This window comes from Oryzias latipes, chromosome 24, assembly GCF_002234675.1.
Source record: "Oryzias latipes chromosome 24, ASM223467v1".
Lineage (NCBI taxonomy): Eukaryota > Metazoa > Chordata > Actinopteri > Beloniformes > Adrianichthyidae > Oryzias > Oryzias latipes.
This window is the reverse complement of record NC_019882.2, coordinates 4,821,107-4,836,587: the sequence shown is the minus strand read 5'-3', so window position 1 is coordinate 4,836,587 and position 15,481 is coordinate 4,821,107. Positions and strand designations below refer to the sequence as shown.

General features: G+C 39.3%; 1 protein-coding gene across 19 annotated transcripts in view; it reads right to left on the bottom strand.

Annotated features, from left to right (window-relative positions):
• Nucleotides 1-3,829, bottom strand: part of ptprk (protein tyrosine phosphatase, receptor type K) — a 113,181-nt gene extending 109,352 nt beyond the window's left edge. For 7 of the 19 annotated variants that reach the window (XM_023953255.1, XM_020714723.2, XM_020714724.2 and 4 more), the window contains exon 1: nt 3,541-3,828. In XM_023953255.1, the coding sequence (XP_023809023.1) occupies nt 3,541-3,622 (82 nt within the window). In that variant the 5' untranslated portion in view covers nt 3,623-3,828. Of the gene's footprint in view, nt 1-3,540 lie in introns of all 19 variants that reach the window. The other 12 variants (XM_011491504.3, XM_011491511.3, XM_011491512.3 and 9 more) reach the window with 4 other exon arrangements.
• Between the last annotated feature and the right edge of the window lie 11,652 nt (nt 3,830-15,481).

The following is a 15,481-nucleotide window of genomic DNA, read 5'->3' as shown; positions in this document are numbered from 1 at the left end:
CTTTTCTGGAACTGGATTTCAGTCTCTTCATGCAAACATAAATGACCTCAAATTAGCTGAAAGGATTTTCTCATCGTCATCGTTTCATGATGCAGAATTCTTCCAAAGATCTTGAGTTAAAAAATTTGTATAACATGAAAACAAAGCTCAACTACTTTGAGTATTAAAAGACGCTCTAATAAACTTTTGTTTTGCTTTAAAATGGAAAACTGCAGTTTTACCTAATTTTGGACCCAAATACTCCTCAATTTTTTTTATTTATTGGGGGGGGGGGGGTCTTCATCTGGGTTGATCACATCCGACGTATCTGAAGATCCCGATGATCCCACTTTTGGTTCTTTTTTGGCCCGTTCGGCTCATTCCAAACCCGTCAATCTTTTGCCGTTCCCACCGTTCTCCCAGGAGGCAAGGTTGCATTACTGTTAATCCATTTTACAGCACAAATCCTCAAATTCATTCATACCACAGCGCACATATGCACACAGCTTAATGAGGGATTAGTTAATGAATTCTCTCAACAGATTAACTCCATTTTACAGACTTCATCTCTAATCAGATGAAGAAACAAACCTCCAAAGAGATGAGTTTTTCTTTTAAATATGTCGGTAAACTGAGATCCATAGAAATAAGGCTGGCTCTGAGCAAATAGGTACTTGATTTGCAGAGAAAATGAGAAAACAAAAAAAGAAAGGTCTCTGATTTTGAGGCGTTTTTCATGGCACGACTAGAATGAAGGGATTTTCACGCGAGTCTATCAGATGCTCGTCTTTGTGCCATTGTTCTCTGGAGGGCTTGAACGCATCCTCCTTCCCACTTGACAAAAATGCACATAAGCTGACACACTCATCTGCACCGCACACACTCCTCCCCTCCTGCAGCTTTCACAGTCTCTAGAGTGAAGAAGATGCCCACGGCCAAAACGGCGTCGCCTTCTACTCTCCCCCCGTCCCCCGCCATTACACTGTTTCTCTCCCCTTTCCATTAAAACTCCCAATTTTATTTCATCTTCTAAATGAAGTGGAAAAGTAATTATAATTAAACCAACTTGGTTGTAATGTTTGAAATACTAAAATAATTTACAATTATAATTAAAGCAGCTCCGATGTCGCATTCATTCAGTGGGAGAAGCAGCCATCTAATTCATCTGGAGTCGCTGATGGAAAACAATTATTTCACTTGAGGAAGATTAAAGACGTCTGGAGTCTGAGCCACAACTTGATCACAGAGGAGACGGATTTAGAAAAGTTGACAAATTAACCTAAACTCAATACAAAACTTTGTTAAAGTCAGACACACAACCCAGGATAATTTAATCCGTCAGCCCTGCGAGGACACGGCACAAACAGTCACAACAGATGCAGTTTTACACAAATATCCTATTACGTTTATTTTAAAGTATCATTAACTCAAAATTTTACATTTTCAAAAGGACCTTTTTTTATTTGATAAATTCTTGCAACTGGAATTTCTTGCCGTTGCGTCAACTGAGCACAAAAGGTACTAATGCAGGGTGACTTTGATGTGTGAATGTTTTATCCTGAGAGCAGACTGTCTGTATGAATCGTCTCCTTGTAAATGTTATCAGCCTCATCTGTTAAACATCTTTCCGAATGAAAGAACTCACCCATGTGGACGAGTTGACTGTACCTGCTGGAGTTTGTAAACTCTGCATAGTTTGAAAGGTTCAGTGACTTCAACATAAATGTTTGTGCGTGGAAACAAACTGTGTTTGTGCGTGGATCTCAAACCAATTCAGACTCTTCTGCAGGAACAGCCCCAGTTTCTGCAAAAGCCACGTCCAGTCTCTAGCATTTACTTGCAAATTAACAGCACTCACGTTTCCACAGAGGCCTCAAAGAAATTCCACACATTTGTTACCCAGGAGGCCAGATGGACTTAAGGGAGGAGGGGTGAGGAGGGTACTTACAGGATGGGAAAGAGGAGGGGGTGGCAATACAAGATTCACAGATGAAGTTGGGGATTAATTTGTAATTTCCATGCAAACCATTAGTGAGCCAAGTGAATACCGGAGCAGAAAATGAGTTTTTGCACAACGTGTGGTCACTTCCAGCGCCTAAATGGAGCGTGACGTGTCATTTAGCATAGCCTTGCATGGTTTCGGTGAGATTCATGGAGGTCAGCTTTCACTCTGCTGAGAGCCTGTCTTTTATTTCTCTTCTGTAATCTGGAAGCTGCGTGCGCAACTGGACGCAAAACTGTCCTTCACGGAGCCTCGGCTGTGCGCTCTGGAGGTTTTTCGAGCACTCAGGCGAGACTCAGAGAGGAAGAAACTTCGCTGCGTAAAGGACAGAAAAGACGTTTTTCTGCAGCTTCGCGTGACTATCATCATAGAGGAAAACTGCTCCAACTTCTTATTTGCAGATTCTCTATTAAATCGATATTTTAACACTTTTTTTCCGAGATGCCTTCATCTTTAGAAGCAGAACATGCCACCATTTCCCATCCGTTCTTAAACTAAACAAAACCCAGATCATTTCAAAGTGAAGTTTGTCTTTTTATCTTTTTATTTTCGTAAATAAGCAATCAGAATTCTCCTCCGATGCGCGCATCAACCTAGATCTTTGAGGCTTTGGAAACTCACAGGTCTCCGGAAATCATTGCTTTGTGCAAAAAAATAAAATAAAATAAATGTTTAAAAAAATGCCAACACAAATTTACAAGTAAAACGCGTGAACAGACGAATTCCCGAAAACTCCGGTGCGTAAAATGCTGCGAAACGTGGGAGACAAAAATATAAAATGCATTAAAGAAGAGAACAAATAAAGTGTAGTAATAGAATTGAGGCTCTACCCTATTGTCAGAAGCTATTACTACAAATGACATTAGGGGTAGTGATAACGACAAGCACACAGTAACTTTTTCTCCATTTTACGCACAGCCTGGTTCGCTGCGCGGCTGCGGCTGCGCTCTCTGCTGTCTCATAAACCGTGTCCAGCTTCACCGTCTATCATAATAATAACAGGTCACCTGGTGGTTGACCTGCAAAAGTAGTTCCGTTTTTCTCCTGCTTGGGTTATATCTTTCGACCTTTATCCCGGGACTGGACCGGTTCCGACATTTGCGAAGAAACCCGCGACTCCGAACTTCTTTGATGCCAATAATTCAAGACTGAATCAAAGCAGCAACTCTGGCCAGATTTGAAAACAAAAAGACGAGTCATAATTATTCAACCTGTGACTCAGTGTTGCTCACTTCACGTGATTTCCAGCCCTCCGACAGAAAAAAGGCTGCATTCAAACAAGTGCCGAACAGCTCTCCTTCTCCAAGCCAGAGCGCACTCCAAAAGTGGAAAAAACGCCGTGTCCACCTCCATGTAAAGTAGGTGCATGTGTGAAATCCATGATCTAAAAAAGATCCTGTGAACCACCGAACAGGCGCCTGTTCAAACAAAGCGGACCTGAACTTTTCCCACACCTGTCAGAAATTTGAAAGCCGCCCGATAACAACGAGGAATGCGTAATCTCAACTTTTCTTTTTGTCACATAAATGAGTCTCTAGGTTTTGTTTGTTCGCCCTTACCTGTCGGTAACTGCCCGGAGACATGCCCAGCCGACGAGAAGAGAAACAGAAGTCCCAGGAAAAGCGAGCAAAGTGAATCCATGGTCCCGCGAGTTCTGTTCAACCCGTGAAGTTTTCTTTGATCGACTTTTCCGCCGCTTCCTCTCCACGGAATCTGGATTTTTGGGGGTTGTTAATCCTGCTCTCGGTCAGTATTCATTCGCCCCATTCTCACCTTTCCCCGGTTTTCGCTTCCTACAGGCGCTCGCGGACACTACACTTTGTTTCGCACGGAGTGAGCGCGAGCCAGGGAGCACGAGAGCGAGCGAGAGAGGGAGAGAGAGCGGCGAAGAGAAAGTCGTGACGTCACAGCCCAGACGCTGAAATTAAAACACAACATAAGTAACAAATATGGCTAAGAAAACATTTATTTTAAGTTAAATATTTAATCATGACTTTTTGTGTCTCTTATTGCAAAATAAACACAGTAAAAGAATGAATGAGTTATAAAAATACATAAATTTATGTACAATAGTGATACAAACTTGGACACAGAATTCAAAAACTGAAAATATATGTGATCCTTATAAAAAAGCCAAACTATTGAACTTTCTTATCTTTTTGGTGGTGCCACATTTCTGCATTTGTTGGATGATCAGCATAAAATCTTTTCCTGGTCATTTCTGTCACTAATCCAACTCTGCCGTTGACTCTCTTTGGTGGATTTGATTGTTCAGGTCAGAGAGACCACATTAAATAACCAATGATGTAATCTATAGGTGTCTAAAGGTTCAAATCAAGCTTGGGATAGGACATCGCCTATATTACTAGCCTTCTGACAGTTTTTTTTATGAGTAAAAAATAAACTAAAAGACTTAATCAAGCTTTATACATCAAGATGTACAATTCATTTCCATCCTAAATCAGACATTTTGACTTGGGAGTCAAAGGGAACTAGTGACTGCAGCCTCTAGAAGTCTTGAGAAACTTTTTGACACGTTAACCTATTTTTTAATGAAACCAATAGGTGCCTTAACATAAATTGATGATGTCACCATGATGGATGTATCTTTTAGTGCAGTTATGTGTGCAGCCTGTTAAATGTAATTATAAGGGGATAACCAATCAACTTTTAATTTCTCCTGGTATTCCTGTTGGTTTAAATAGATTAGCAGAAAATGAAACATACACAACTTTATTTGTAGATGAGTCATTACAAAGGAAACCATAAAATTACCCCCGATAAAGAACTAATTAGAACTACGACACATTTTTTCTGTTGCCATTTCTTTAGTCGACCTTGATCCTTAACCAACCAAGAATTTATTGGTTTAGATTAGAAATGTTCTTGGTTTACTTACAAAACACTAAAGTGAGACATTAAATCTGAACTTTCTTCCAACAGCTATCTACAATTGAAAGTATTTGGTGCATGAAATCCAATTTCTGTGAGTACACTTTACACAAAAATGAGTCTATGATATTTATTTAGATTAGAGGTCAGATCGAAGGTAGCAGACATGCTAAAATTCTTCTGTCTGCATCTCTAAAAGGTAAAAATGTAGGGAAGAAAAGAAAAGAAATTCACAGGTATACATTACCTTCAATTGCTAATCACTACCATATAAATCCACCAGATGAACATTTAAATCAGCACATTCAAACTGGCTACAAGTTTAATGTTCGCATTAAAGTCGCAGAGCAGACTTGCAAACCAGTTTCTGTGAGCAACAGTTTGACTTAAAAACAAATCATTTGCACACATTTCACCATCTGCCAACATTGGTGACAGCATGTCAGAGAGCGGCGGGATAACATTTGACAAGCCTGCCAAATAGACAAAATAGATGTTTTGATTTAGGATACAGCTGTGCTAAAAATATGTGGTGTGGATGGAAATATACAAGCAAGAAACAAGCCTGTGTGCTTGCAATGTGTTTTGTTTCTTAGTGCCACCTGTCCAACAAAAAACAAAAAAATACAAAGTGTGAAGAATCTCCTCCTCCAAGCCTGTTGATGGGAGAAAAGAACATGCAAATATATACCCTAGCAAGAGTTTGCTGCTGGTTGTTGTTTTAATAATTACAGGGTTTCCCAACTTTAATTAAGTCTATCTTTGTGTGCTTTAAACCAATTTTGCTTATCATGAAGCATAACTGATGCACCAGAAAGGGAGTTTTTTATTTTTTGTTCGAGCAGAGATGCACAGCGGAGGCAGATTGCGGCGCATCCTTGCTGTTTTGTGTGCTGAAGTTGCAGGTTGCAGCCTGTCATTTGCAGACAATCTCAAGTAAACAGAGCTATCATGACACACTTTTGTATATCCTGATGCAAGCAGCTCTGCCAATGCATGTTTTTTTCTTTTTTTACATTAAGCTGAACTCATCTACACATGCAATGTAAGCTCATTTTTCACACAAAATCCACAGAAGTGACACCACATGTTTATTTTAAAACCTGTAAAACATTTGTACTCACTGCCATGTAAAATACTGACACTTGTGTTCCAAGAGCCTGCGTAAAGGCTCAGTAATTGGATGAAACTGTGTTTTTCAGAAGGCTTTTGTGCAAAACATTTAGAGCATCAATACTGATTTGATGTTTTTAAGACATTAGCGCCTCTCCCATCGTTGTCTTTTTACGCCTCACATAAAAGATGCTGGCTTGCTGAATGTTATATCAAGCTTTGGGGGGAAAAACAGCATTTACTCATCGTTCTAATATCAGAAGCCTTGTTCTCAAAGTTTGTTTCAAGGAAGTTTTTTTTGAACAGAAATCTCAGTTATGTTAAACAAAATTCAAATTAAATCAGGAATGTTTTTGAAAATGGTGCTGACATTCCAAAATGTTATTAGATATTAATTTTTAATTGTTTGTGTTTTACATTTAACAATGTGAACTATGGTCAGTTCTACTATAAATAAATGAGCATAAAACTATTTAAATTGATTTTTTTTATGAACCCAACAATTTAGAAATAACTTCTATCTTAAGTATAATAAAAAATAATATTTTTAATATTGTGTACTGCCATAAATGAACTAAACCTGGCCCCTGCCATGCTCTCTCCTGGACCAACCGTGGGCCGGATGTATGGCTGCCTGGAGCACGGGGGTGGGTCTCCCTTGGGGGGTTCCTGGCTCGTACCTGAGGTTGGGGTGGAGGGATGACCAGAACTCCTGGGTGGTAATGAGGTGCTCGTCTGGGGCTGTGGGCACTCTTCTGGGGCGGGGCCCTGCATTGGGCCCCCCCTGCACGGCGGGGGGACTGCTCTCCTGGTTGAGCTGGAGCAGCACTCTCTTTCCCCCCATGCTCTCTGTGGACATTTTTGGAGCCAACAGGTATGTTTATAACATTTGAGTGTGTGTGTGGACAGGCCCCGCCCCTTCTAGATTGGTATTACATCTGAACCTGACCTTAATGATCGACACCCAGCAACTTCAAGGTTTACCCCCCCCAATCACCTTCCTAACCCCCCTCTCTAATATCCCTCTCTCTTCTTCCCTCCTTTTCTTTTCCATCCAGTCCAACACAAAGTATTTTCAAATACGATTAAAATAAATAAAGTTTGGTCTCGATTACAAAAGGGGTTTTGGATTTTTTTTTACCACTTAGACACGTTTAAGAAACACATCTGTCTGTCTTAGTATTACTAATTTAAGAGTTTAGAATTTTTAAGGAACTCACCTCTGAAAGGAGGTTATTTCTTTTTATCATCTTCATAATCGTCACTCAATTATCCCTTTTGAATTTATGTTTTGCAAATTAAAGTGATGTGCAAATTTCAAATATTTTCTGTGATTGAGACAAAAGCCGAAATACATGGAAAACAGTACAGATTTGATTTTGACAAAGATCCATGAAAGTGCTGCAATAATTAGTAAAAGGCTCGCTGGAATGGAGGTCAGATCATTTGATTTTTTGCTTTTATTCATTCAGAGAACATTTTAATTCATTTTTAAAAACAGTTTTGCAACCTTCAGTTTGTGTTGATGAACACAAAAGTCCTTTCAGTGTCAAGTCCTTTTTACATTTTAAAAACGAGTTTAGAATAATAAAAAAAGATGAAATAATGGGGAGTTCATTCATTCAATGTCAACTGGCTTTTTGTCAGAGATAAATAGGATATGCCTACAGCTATATAGCTATGAAATGTTCCATCCATCCACTTATTCTCTAAAGCTCATCTTTTTCCTGTGAGACATGTCTGAAATACCTCAACTGGAATGTGTTTAAAGGCACAATGACCAGATCCTTGAACAGCATCCACTCCCTCATATAGAGCAGGAGGCTATAAAGATACTCCTGTTAGGAAAGGTGAGCCCAGATATTCTTTAGTTATTTAAGTCCATTTCGTTTTTTTTTATCTCCAGCAGCAGTCCTGCACTGAATAAACCAAATTGTTTCTTACTGCGCGTTTGGGGGAAAATTTCCCACCCGCCACACACTCAAAAACTCACCACAATTTGAACACACCTAGTAATGACATCCCTCCCCCTCAAAAAAGAAAAATGATGACATGACAACGAGGAAAAAAATGTCAGAAAAATGAATGGGGCCAAAATCTCAACAAAGCCGAAGTGTGGTTGACCTTCGACCTCAGGAAGAGACCACTATCTTGACTAAAAAAACAAAACAAAAACCATTTAGTACCAGCTACAAATGCAAACTCTTCCTAGAGATTTAAAGGGCCTATGTCATGCAACATAAACTTTTTGAGGGTTCAAGTGCATTATAATGCAATTCCTTACAGAAAAAAAGCACAAGGCGGCACATTGTGATGTCACAAAGTGAGGACCAGCCCCTTCCAGGAAGAGGATGCGCTGCCAGCATCGCCCCCAGGCTAGCACAGACACACACACCAACTTTCTCCACAGAGCTAGCAGAGATCAGCAAAATGCTTTTAGTTTATACACACAATATGCACATCCATCTTTGCAAAAGTTTGGATGTTATTTGTTTCCGTGGGTGACGCAGACACACTCCAGAGGCTGGCTCTAGGTTGACAAAGGGCCTCAGAGATCGAGTCTTCTTACCTCCGGGTGGAAATAGAACTCAGGAAATTAACTAATATTTAATAAAATATTTTGTGTGGCAAAGGTAATATACTATGATATTTATGGATATAAATTTACTCTGAAAGACTTTATAAAGCATGATAGAGGCCCTTTAAACCCATTGCCTCTTAAATCCTCTTAAATGAGTTTTAAAAATACAATGAACGCATTATTTTACACAAGTGATGTGCAGTCATGGGAGGCAAAATAAAATTTTAAAAATATATGAATAAAATAAAATAAAATGTTTACAATTGTTTTAGTTAAAAATAACTTAAAATAAAAAAAATATTTTTACCCATGTCTACTTTATGACAACTTTTTTCGGTGTGGGTTTTCAATGTCCCTTTGGTATTAAAAAGTAGTGAATTTACCAATTTCATGTTCAAATACACAAGAAAGCTGCAAGTGAGGCACTACTTCCACTAGTGCCACTACTACTGCCCTTGCCTCACCTGCCTGAATGACGTTTACTGTTTTGGTCTTTCTATTGTCATAAAACATGTTTTTTAATTAATTCATTTGTCTATTTCTCACCAACAGTCTCATGACACTGGTGCAAGTTTGTGACCCATTCAGTCTTTTTTATCCGCTGAAAATAGGCATCAGAAATACACTAGATGAGGCACGCAGTACATGTGCCTAGAGGCAGAGCGCACTGGTGATCCCAGAGAATGTGACACGGAAGTTACAGAACAATAGCATTAGTGGTAGCATGTCAAGTGGAGCTGTCCAGTTATCTTTTAATATTGTTTAGCATAATTTTCTAAATGGAGGATTACGTGTCAAAACTCAGGATTTAGGGAGACGTGACTCAGAAGGAGCAGCACACAGACTTTAATAATAAGTAAAATAAGTCAGTAGTAATAATTTTGGTGCTTTTTTTTGGTGCTTTATACTACAATTTGTATATTTGAGAAAAAAGGTTAAAATTAAAATGTAAACAACAAACTTTTAACTGTTGCCAATCAAACGGTGATGAAGCTACTCTGTTGGGTTAATACTGTATGTTTTTAAATCTGACTGATGACGTCAGTGCCTCACCAGCCGTGAACCTCGAGTCACTGTTTTACACCCATTTGTGTTTGTTTTGCCCTTAGGGGCTAGGATCTGACCAGCTTCTTCATTTTTATATTTTCACCATTGCAAAGGAGACACATCAACACGAGTCAGGAGGTCCAACAATGCTCACCACCCAAATGCATGTGTGGGCCTGCAAGTTCTCTTCCAAACAGAAACTCGTTGGTATTGAGTTTGAAATATTTGGTGGAATTAACATAAATGCAAGAAAACGTAAACAACATTAGCAATTGAGCCGATTCAGTCCTCACGAGAACTTCTGATGAAACAGACATTAAATGCAAAAACAGAACTGGTATGCTGCATTTATTATGAAGTTTCTTGCCTATGTGCATTTCTTAGTTCTGTGTTTGTGTTTGCAACTGTGTATACGAATTTAGGGGGGAAAGGTGCATAGTTGAGTTTTCTCATGAATACTTAAATCACAGGTATTTACGTAACCTGTTGTGGAAGAATGCAGAAATAAGCAGAGCTACATATTTTGCATACTTCCCACACGCACTAACACTTACATAAAAATTATCAATCATTATGAGACACATCAGGTAAATGCAACAACAGCATAACAGACATAAAAATAGAAAATAAAGGAAACACTGACTAGAATTTGAGAAGCGACCACACAGATTAAAAGATAGACAAGGTAAAAACATAAAAATAATAAACCATAAAAGCCAGAAATGTTATGCAGGTCAAACCAGTTTTTCTGCTCATCTTTCAGCAAAGCATTATACTTTGCATTGTTTCTCCTTGAGAGCAGATGACGCAGTACACTAACAAAGGAAATAACTTGTATCAGCTGTTTATGTCAACCTGAGATTCAAAATTGATTCCGTCAGCCATGGCCTCCAAAGTTTTAAAAATCATCCATTTTCTAAACCCGTTTTGGCCCTCTTGGGTCTAACAAGTCGAGCTTTGGTAAGGATAGTAGGCTGCCGTTTGATTCCCTGCTTTGATAAAAGACGAGATAAGATATAACGTTTTAATCTGCCACAGCCCTCTATAAATATGCGGCTATGAAGAATATTAGTAAAGTATAAAACAACAATCTGCATAAACATGTGTTTAGTGCACTTTCTTTGTATTTTGGAATCATTAGAATAAAAAGCTACGCTTAGAGTGACTAACACCTGTTATTTAGAAGTGTTGCTGCATCAAACAGTATTTTTGTGTGGCCTCTATGGTTGCCATGACAGTTCCAACTATGCCAGGACAACACCATATGGTTGCTATGGTAACGTTTCTTTATTTTGTCTTTTGGCTAACGCTGGTAAGCCAGGTGTATCCGCCAGCTGGTAATGACAGGTGGAGGGTGTGGGAGTGTGTGAATGTGAGTTTCTGCTATAGAGTAGACAAACCTACAAAGACACATCCTCCAGGAGACTGAATAAAGCAGATAAAGCTAACAGGGACCTAAAACAGTGCTACATTTGTTCTTCCAAAAGCTGATGTTGGAGGGGAAAAAATAGGACTATTTAAAGTACCATTTTCAACATATCTCCCATTTAATCACATTTACTTTATTACCTATCAAATGAGCCTGCATGGCAGTGACGTGCAGTCAGGAGAGGCAGGTGAGGCACAGCCTCACCTGTCATTATGGGATGAAAAGAGAAAAAATAAATTCAATTATTATTTTTAATCAGTAATTTGTGCTTTGCAGTCATTTTCCATTTAAATGTACCATTTTTGGATGTTTTTTCTTTTCAAAATCGCTGAATTTCCGCATTTACCGTTCAGATCCTAAGAAGTGACGTGCGTTGAGGCACCAGACCACTGAGCCTCACCTTGGATTGCGCAATACCTATGCAGTCAGACGGTACTGCTGTCTCTCTGCATGTCGGTTCAATCACTTGTACTGTATGAGCTGAGTTTACATGATTTAGCAGATGTATATGATGTACAGTGTTTGTTTTTATAAATAACTGTATGTGAGGGACGTGTTTCTTGTGCTGAGCGCTAAACGCCTGCAAAAAAGCCGCTGGGTGAGGCCAGTAGTTCTTGTGCCTCATGTCAGGGGGCGCCGGTGAGCCCTGAGATTATGACGCTAAAAAATAATAGAAGAAGTGATAGCAAGCGGCAAGTCATTTTCTTCAGAAGGAGCGGCGTATGGACTTTATTTACAAGTAAAGGTAAGACGATAATAAGGTTTGTGCTTTTTTCTATGCTGCAGTTTGTATAGGGAAAAAAACATGTTGAAATGATATTTTAAACAAAACACGTTAACTGTTGTCAATCAAATGGTGAATAAGTTACTCAGTATGGTTCATATGTTTGTAAATCTGACTGATGTCGTCAGTGCCTCACCAGCCATTAACCTCACCGCACGTCACTGCTGCATGGGCACATTCAAACCTCTGTTACCCGTGTTTCTTTTGGTAGATATGAAAGTTCATGATGTGTGAACTAAAGAAAACCTTGGTCCACCTGAGAACAAGGTTTGATACACTTGTAAATGAACTCCAGTAACTATAAACACAAACCGACCGTCTAACAAACACTACATTACGTCATTTGAAGAAACAAAGTAATGCAAGCATTGTGTGAACTTAGCAAACCCCACAAAATGGGAATAAAAGTGTGTCTGCAAATATTAACTAAATTATAGGTACTTACTGTACAATTGACCAGTAAGCCCTCCTTTTCTTCATGCTTTAATGTTTTCTATTCAGCTGTAGTCCGTGTTATGTTGCAGACGATGGATTTTGAATAACACACAGGAGGTAAAACAACAGAAGGAGAAACATCTCTGATTCTATTTAATTAAATTTAGCTAAACTGTCCTGATCCGATCTGTGTGCTCGAATCCCATAAACAAAAGACTTCAGCGCCTGTCTTGTTGACTGTATCATTTGTGTCTTCACTCACTTCATCGGGCTACAACTCCACAAAAATGAGAAAACAAGGGGACTCAAATCCAAAAAGGGTTCACTGCTGCTTCAGAAATGAATCCAATACCATTTACAATAGACATTTCTGTTAAAACCACAGAATACTAGACTATTGACTCTATGCCTGTGGTTTAACCCTTCAACACTGGAGCTTCTGTCATTCTTTCGACTACCATAACTCTTCAACCTTTTACACAATTAACACAACTCCAGCCTTGTGCCGTTATGCAACTAACTTAAACATCGGTAATGTAAAGTGTTGCAGATAAGTGCCAAGTTGATATGAATTGCCGCTTTTCTCTGTGTCAGAGTCAGCGGATTCCCATTGTTCACGTCAAAGGTCAAAGAGTTACGGTATTTCAATGAGCATGTTATTTCGGTGTCATCAGCGACATCTCTGGTACTACAGGGTATGTTTCTAAAAACATACCCAGACGAGCCATTTTTGGTGTAGTTGGCAACTATACAGTCAGAAAAATTACAAGACACAACCACATTGTCGTCAATTTGCTGTGAAATTTCATCAGTAAAAAACAAACATAATAATAATATAATAATTACAAAACAGCACATTTTCATGTCATGTAGATGCATTTAAAGATATCTATCACTTTTTTCAGTATCATGCCAAATAACTCGCTTCAACACAGTGTTGCCTGGCAGTGAAGTATTTCCTCTCCCCATGAACAAAAAGAAGATAAATGGCATAAATTTACATTTACATAGCAGTTTTTTTTACCTTCTTCAAGGCCTAAAGCGCTTTGCAGTCACAGTCCCATTTACACACATCCAAACACTGGTGGTGGCAGAGTTGCCGTGCACCACCAGTACCCAGACCCTCAGGACCAAAGTGGGGTTCAGTGTCTTTCCCAACAGAACACATAGGCATGTGGAGGAAGAACCAAACTGGCTTTTTTCCAAGGTTGACCACTGTACCTCTGCACAGCTTCCGCCTCGTACATTTTCTACATGAATATGAGACTGAAACACGAAAATGTCTCACACCAAGAATATTTTGGTTTTGTTAGACCTTTTGTTCCTGTCAAAATTATTCTCATTGCTTTTTTGGTAAAGCCATGAGGTTCTGGCAAGTTACCTACCACTTCTCATCCATCAACAGAACCAAATGAGAAAAATAAAGATGCTTAAAAATCCACTCCAATCATCTTTCAAGCCCTTTTCAAGCCATTTTTAGTTGGTTTCTTAGTTAAGATCATACTGTTTTTAGCCACAATTAAAAACAAAAACTGTTGTTTCCTCAGACGTAGTTTCTGCAGAGTGGCAGTGATTCGTTAGAAATCTTTGTCTTTTTTGTGAGTGGGACCACTGGTGCTGAACAACCCCACCCGCCCTTCCCATCATCGTTGGGAAGGGCGGGGGAACTGCCCAGCGTGTTTTCAGTGTCAAAAACACAGTTTTTCTGATTCACAACAATTGTAAGAAAAACTCAGAAATGCAATTTTGAGCTTAATTTTCTTTACATACGTCCTCCATCATCAGAAAACTTTCGCCAAATGTCACCATTTTCATTGGAGTGGGGCTCTAAGTTTGGTAAAAGAAGGAGCAGTCCATCGGCTTCTTGCAACACATCTTAGTCATCCTTTTAGTTCTGCCTCACCCACTTATATCTGACTGTTAATTCTCTTAGAGAATAACAGGCTTAATATGTTGTGCATGGCAAAACATGACACTATATGGAACTGCATCACCATGAGCAACAGTGACTGTTGGATCCCTCTCCTGCCGGCTGAACAGAAATTCCAGAGGCCACCATTACTTGGTAAACACTCTGTGTTTGCATCACAGGCTGGCAGCAAATTCTGCACCAAGATTTTAATGGGGGCTGGATCAGCACATGCAGTCCAAAGTCTCTGCTGCCAGGGTCAACAGAATGAAACACATCTGCATTGCTGAAGTATTTCTATGTAATTTGTGGCTCAAGCTAAATGTTTAACCAGCTTTGCTTGGGGGTGAAACAGGAACTGTAAGGTGTGGATTGGAGTTCAGCAATGATGTCATTCCGGTAAAGAGAAACAAGCTTTTACTTGTTAAATATGCAGGAGTCATAAGCTTATGTGGTTTCACTAGAAAGACTTCCTCCAGGTGTTAATCCTGGATTTCACAAGACCTTGCCCACAGGGTTTGTAGAAAGTAGACTTGCTTTTTATGAATGGCAACACCAAGGAGTTTTCAAAAAAAGACTTATGATATCCTCTCTTGATGATTTGGTTTGGAATTAGAAAACTAGCATGCAAACTTTTGCAGTAATTTAATGTTTTGCAGCGTTTTTATCCCTTTCATGGCACAATTTGTAAAGATCCATTTTATCTTTTCATTTCAGCTGTGTGATGTGATATACAATTGTTACAAAATATATAAATTAGTTTTCAATTATTTTCCAGCAGCTGCTCCAGCCTTCCAAACCAACAGGTTTGATTATCTTAGCCTTAAGCTGGTGAAACAGCATGCAGCCAGGTTGATTTCCTTAATCTGATCTCTAAAGCCACATTTTCATTAGAAAGTTTCGCTCATCACGCCGCAGTCCACCTGGATTTGAGTTGAATTTCGTTTACCCTAGAATCCAGCCTCATAGTGGGCAGGCTTGGTTTTAGTGAGTGAGTGCCCAAAACTCAGGATGTTTTCTTACTCCTGGATGTTTTTGTCCCCACAATGGAGAGCACCAATGCAAAAGAAGTTCTTCTGCTTCATCTATAGACTAATTTTAAAAAGGGGGAACCGGCAATGACTGTATACCAGAACTGGAACGAGTGAGTGACGCCACCCATGAAAAATGACTTATTCCCAAAATAAAGTCACTTCAGTCGCCTTTTTTGTTGGTCTGAGTCAATGTTTCTATGGTTACCATATGGTTACCACTCTCACCAAGCAGGAATGAGCTCGTTAGAAGTCAGAAGTCTACACCTCTTCCACTTG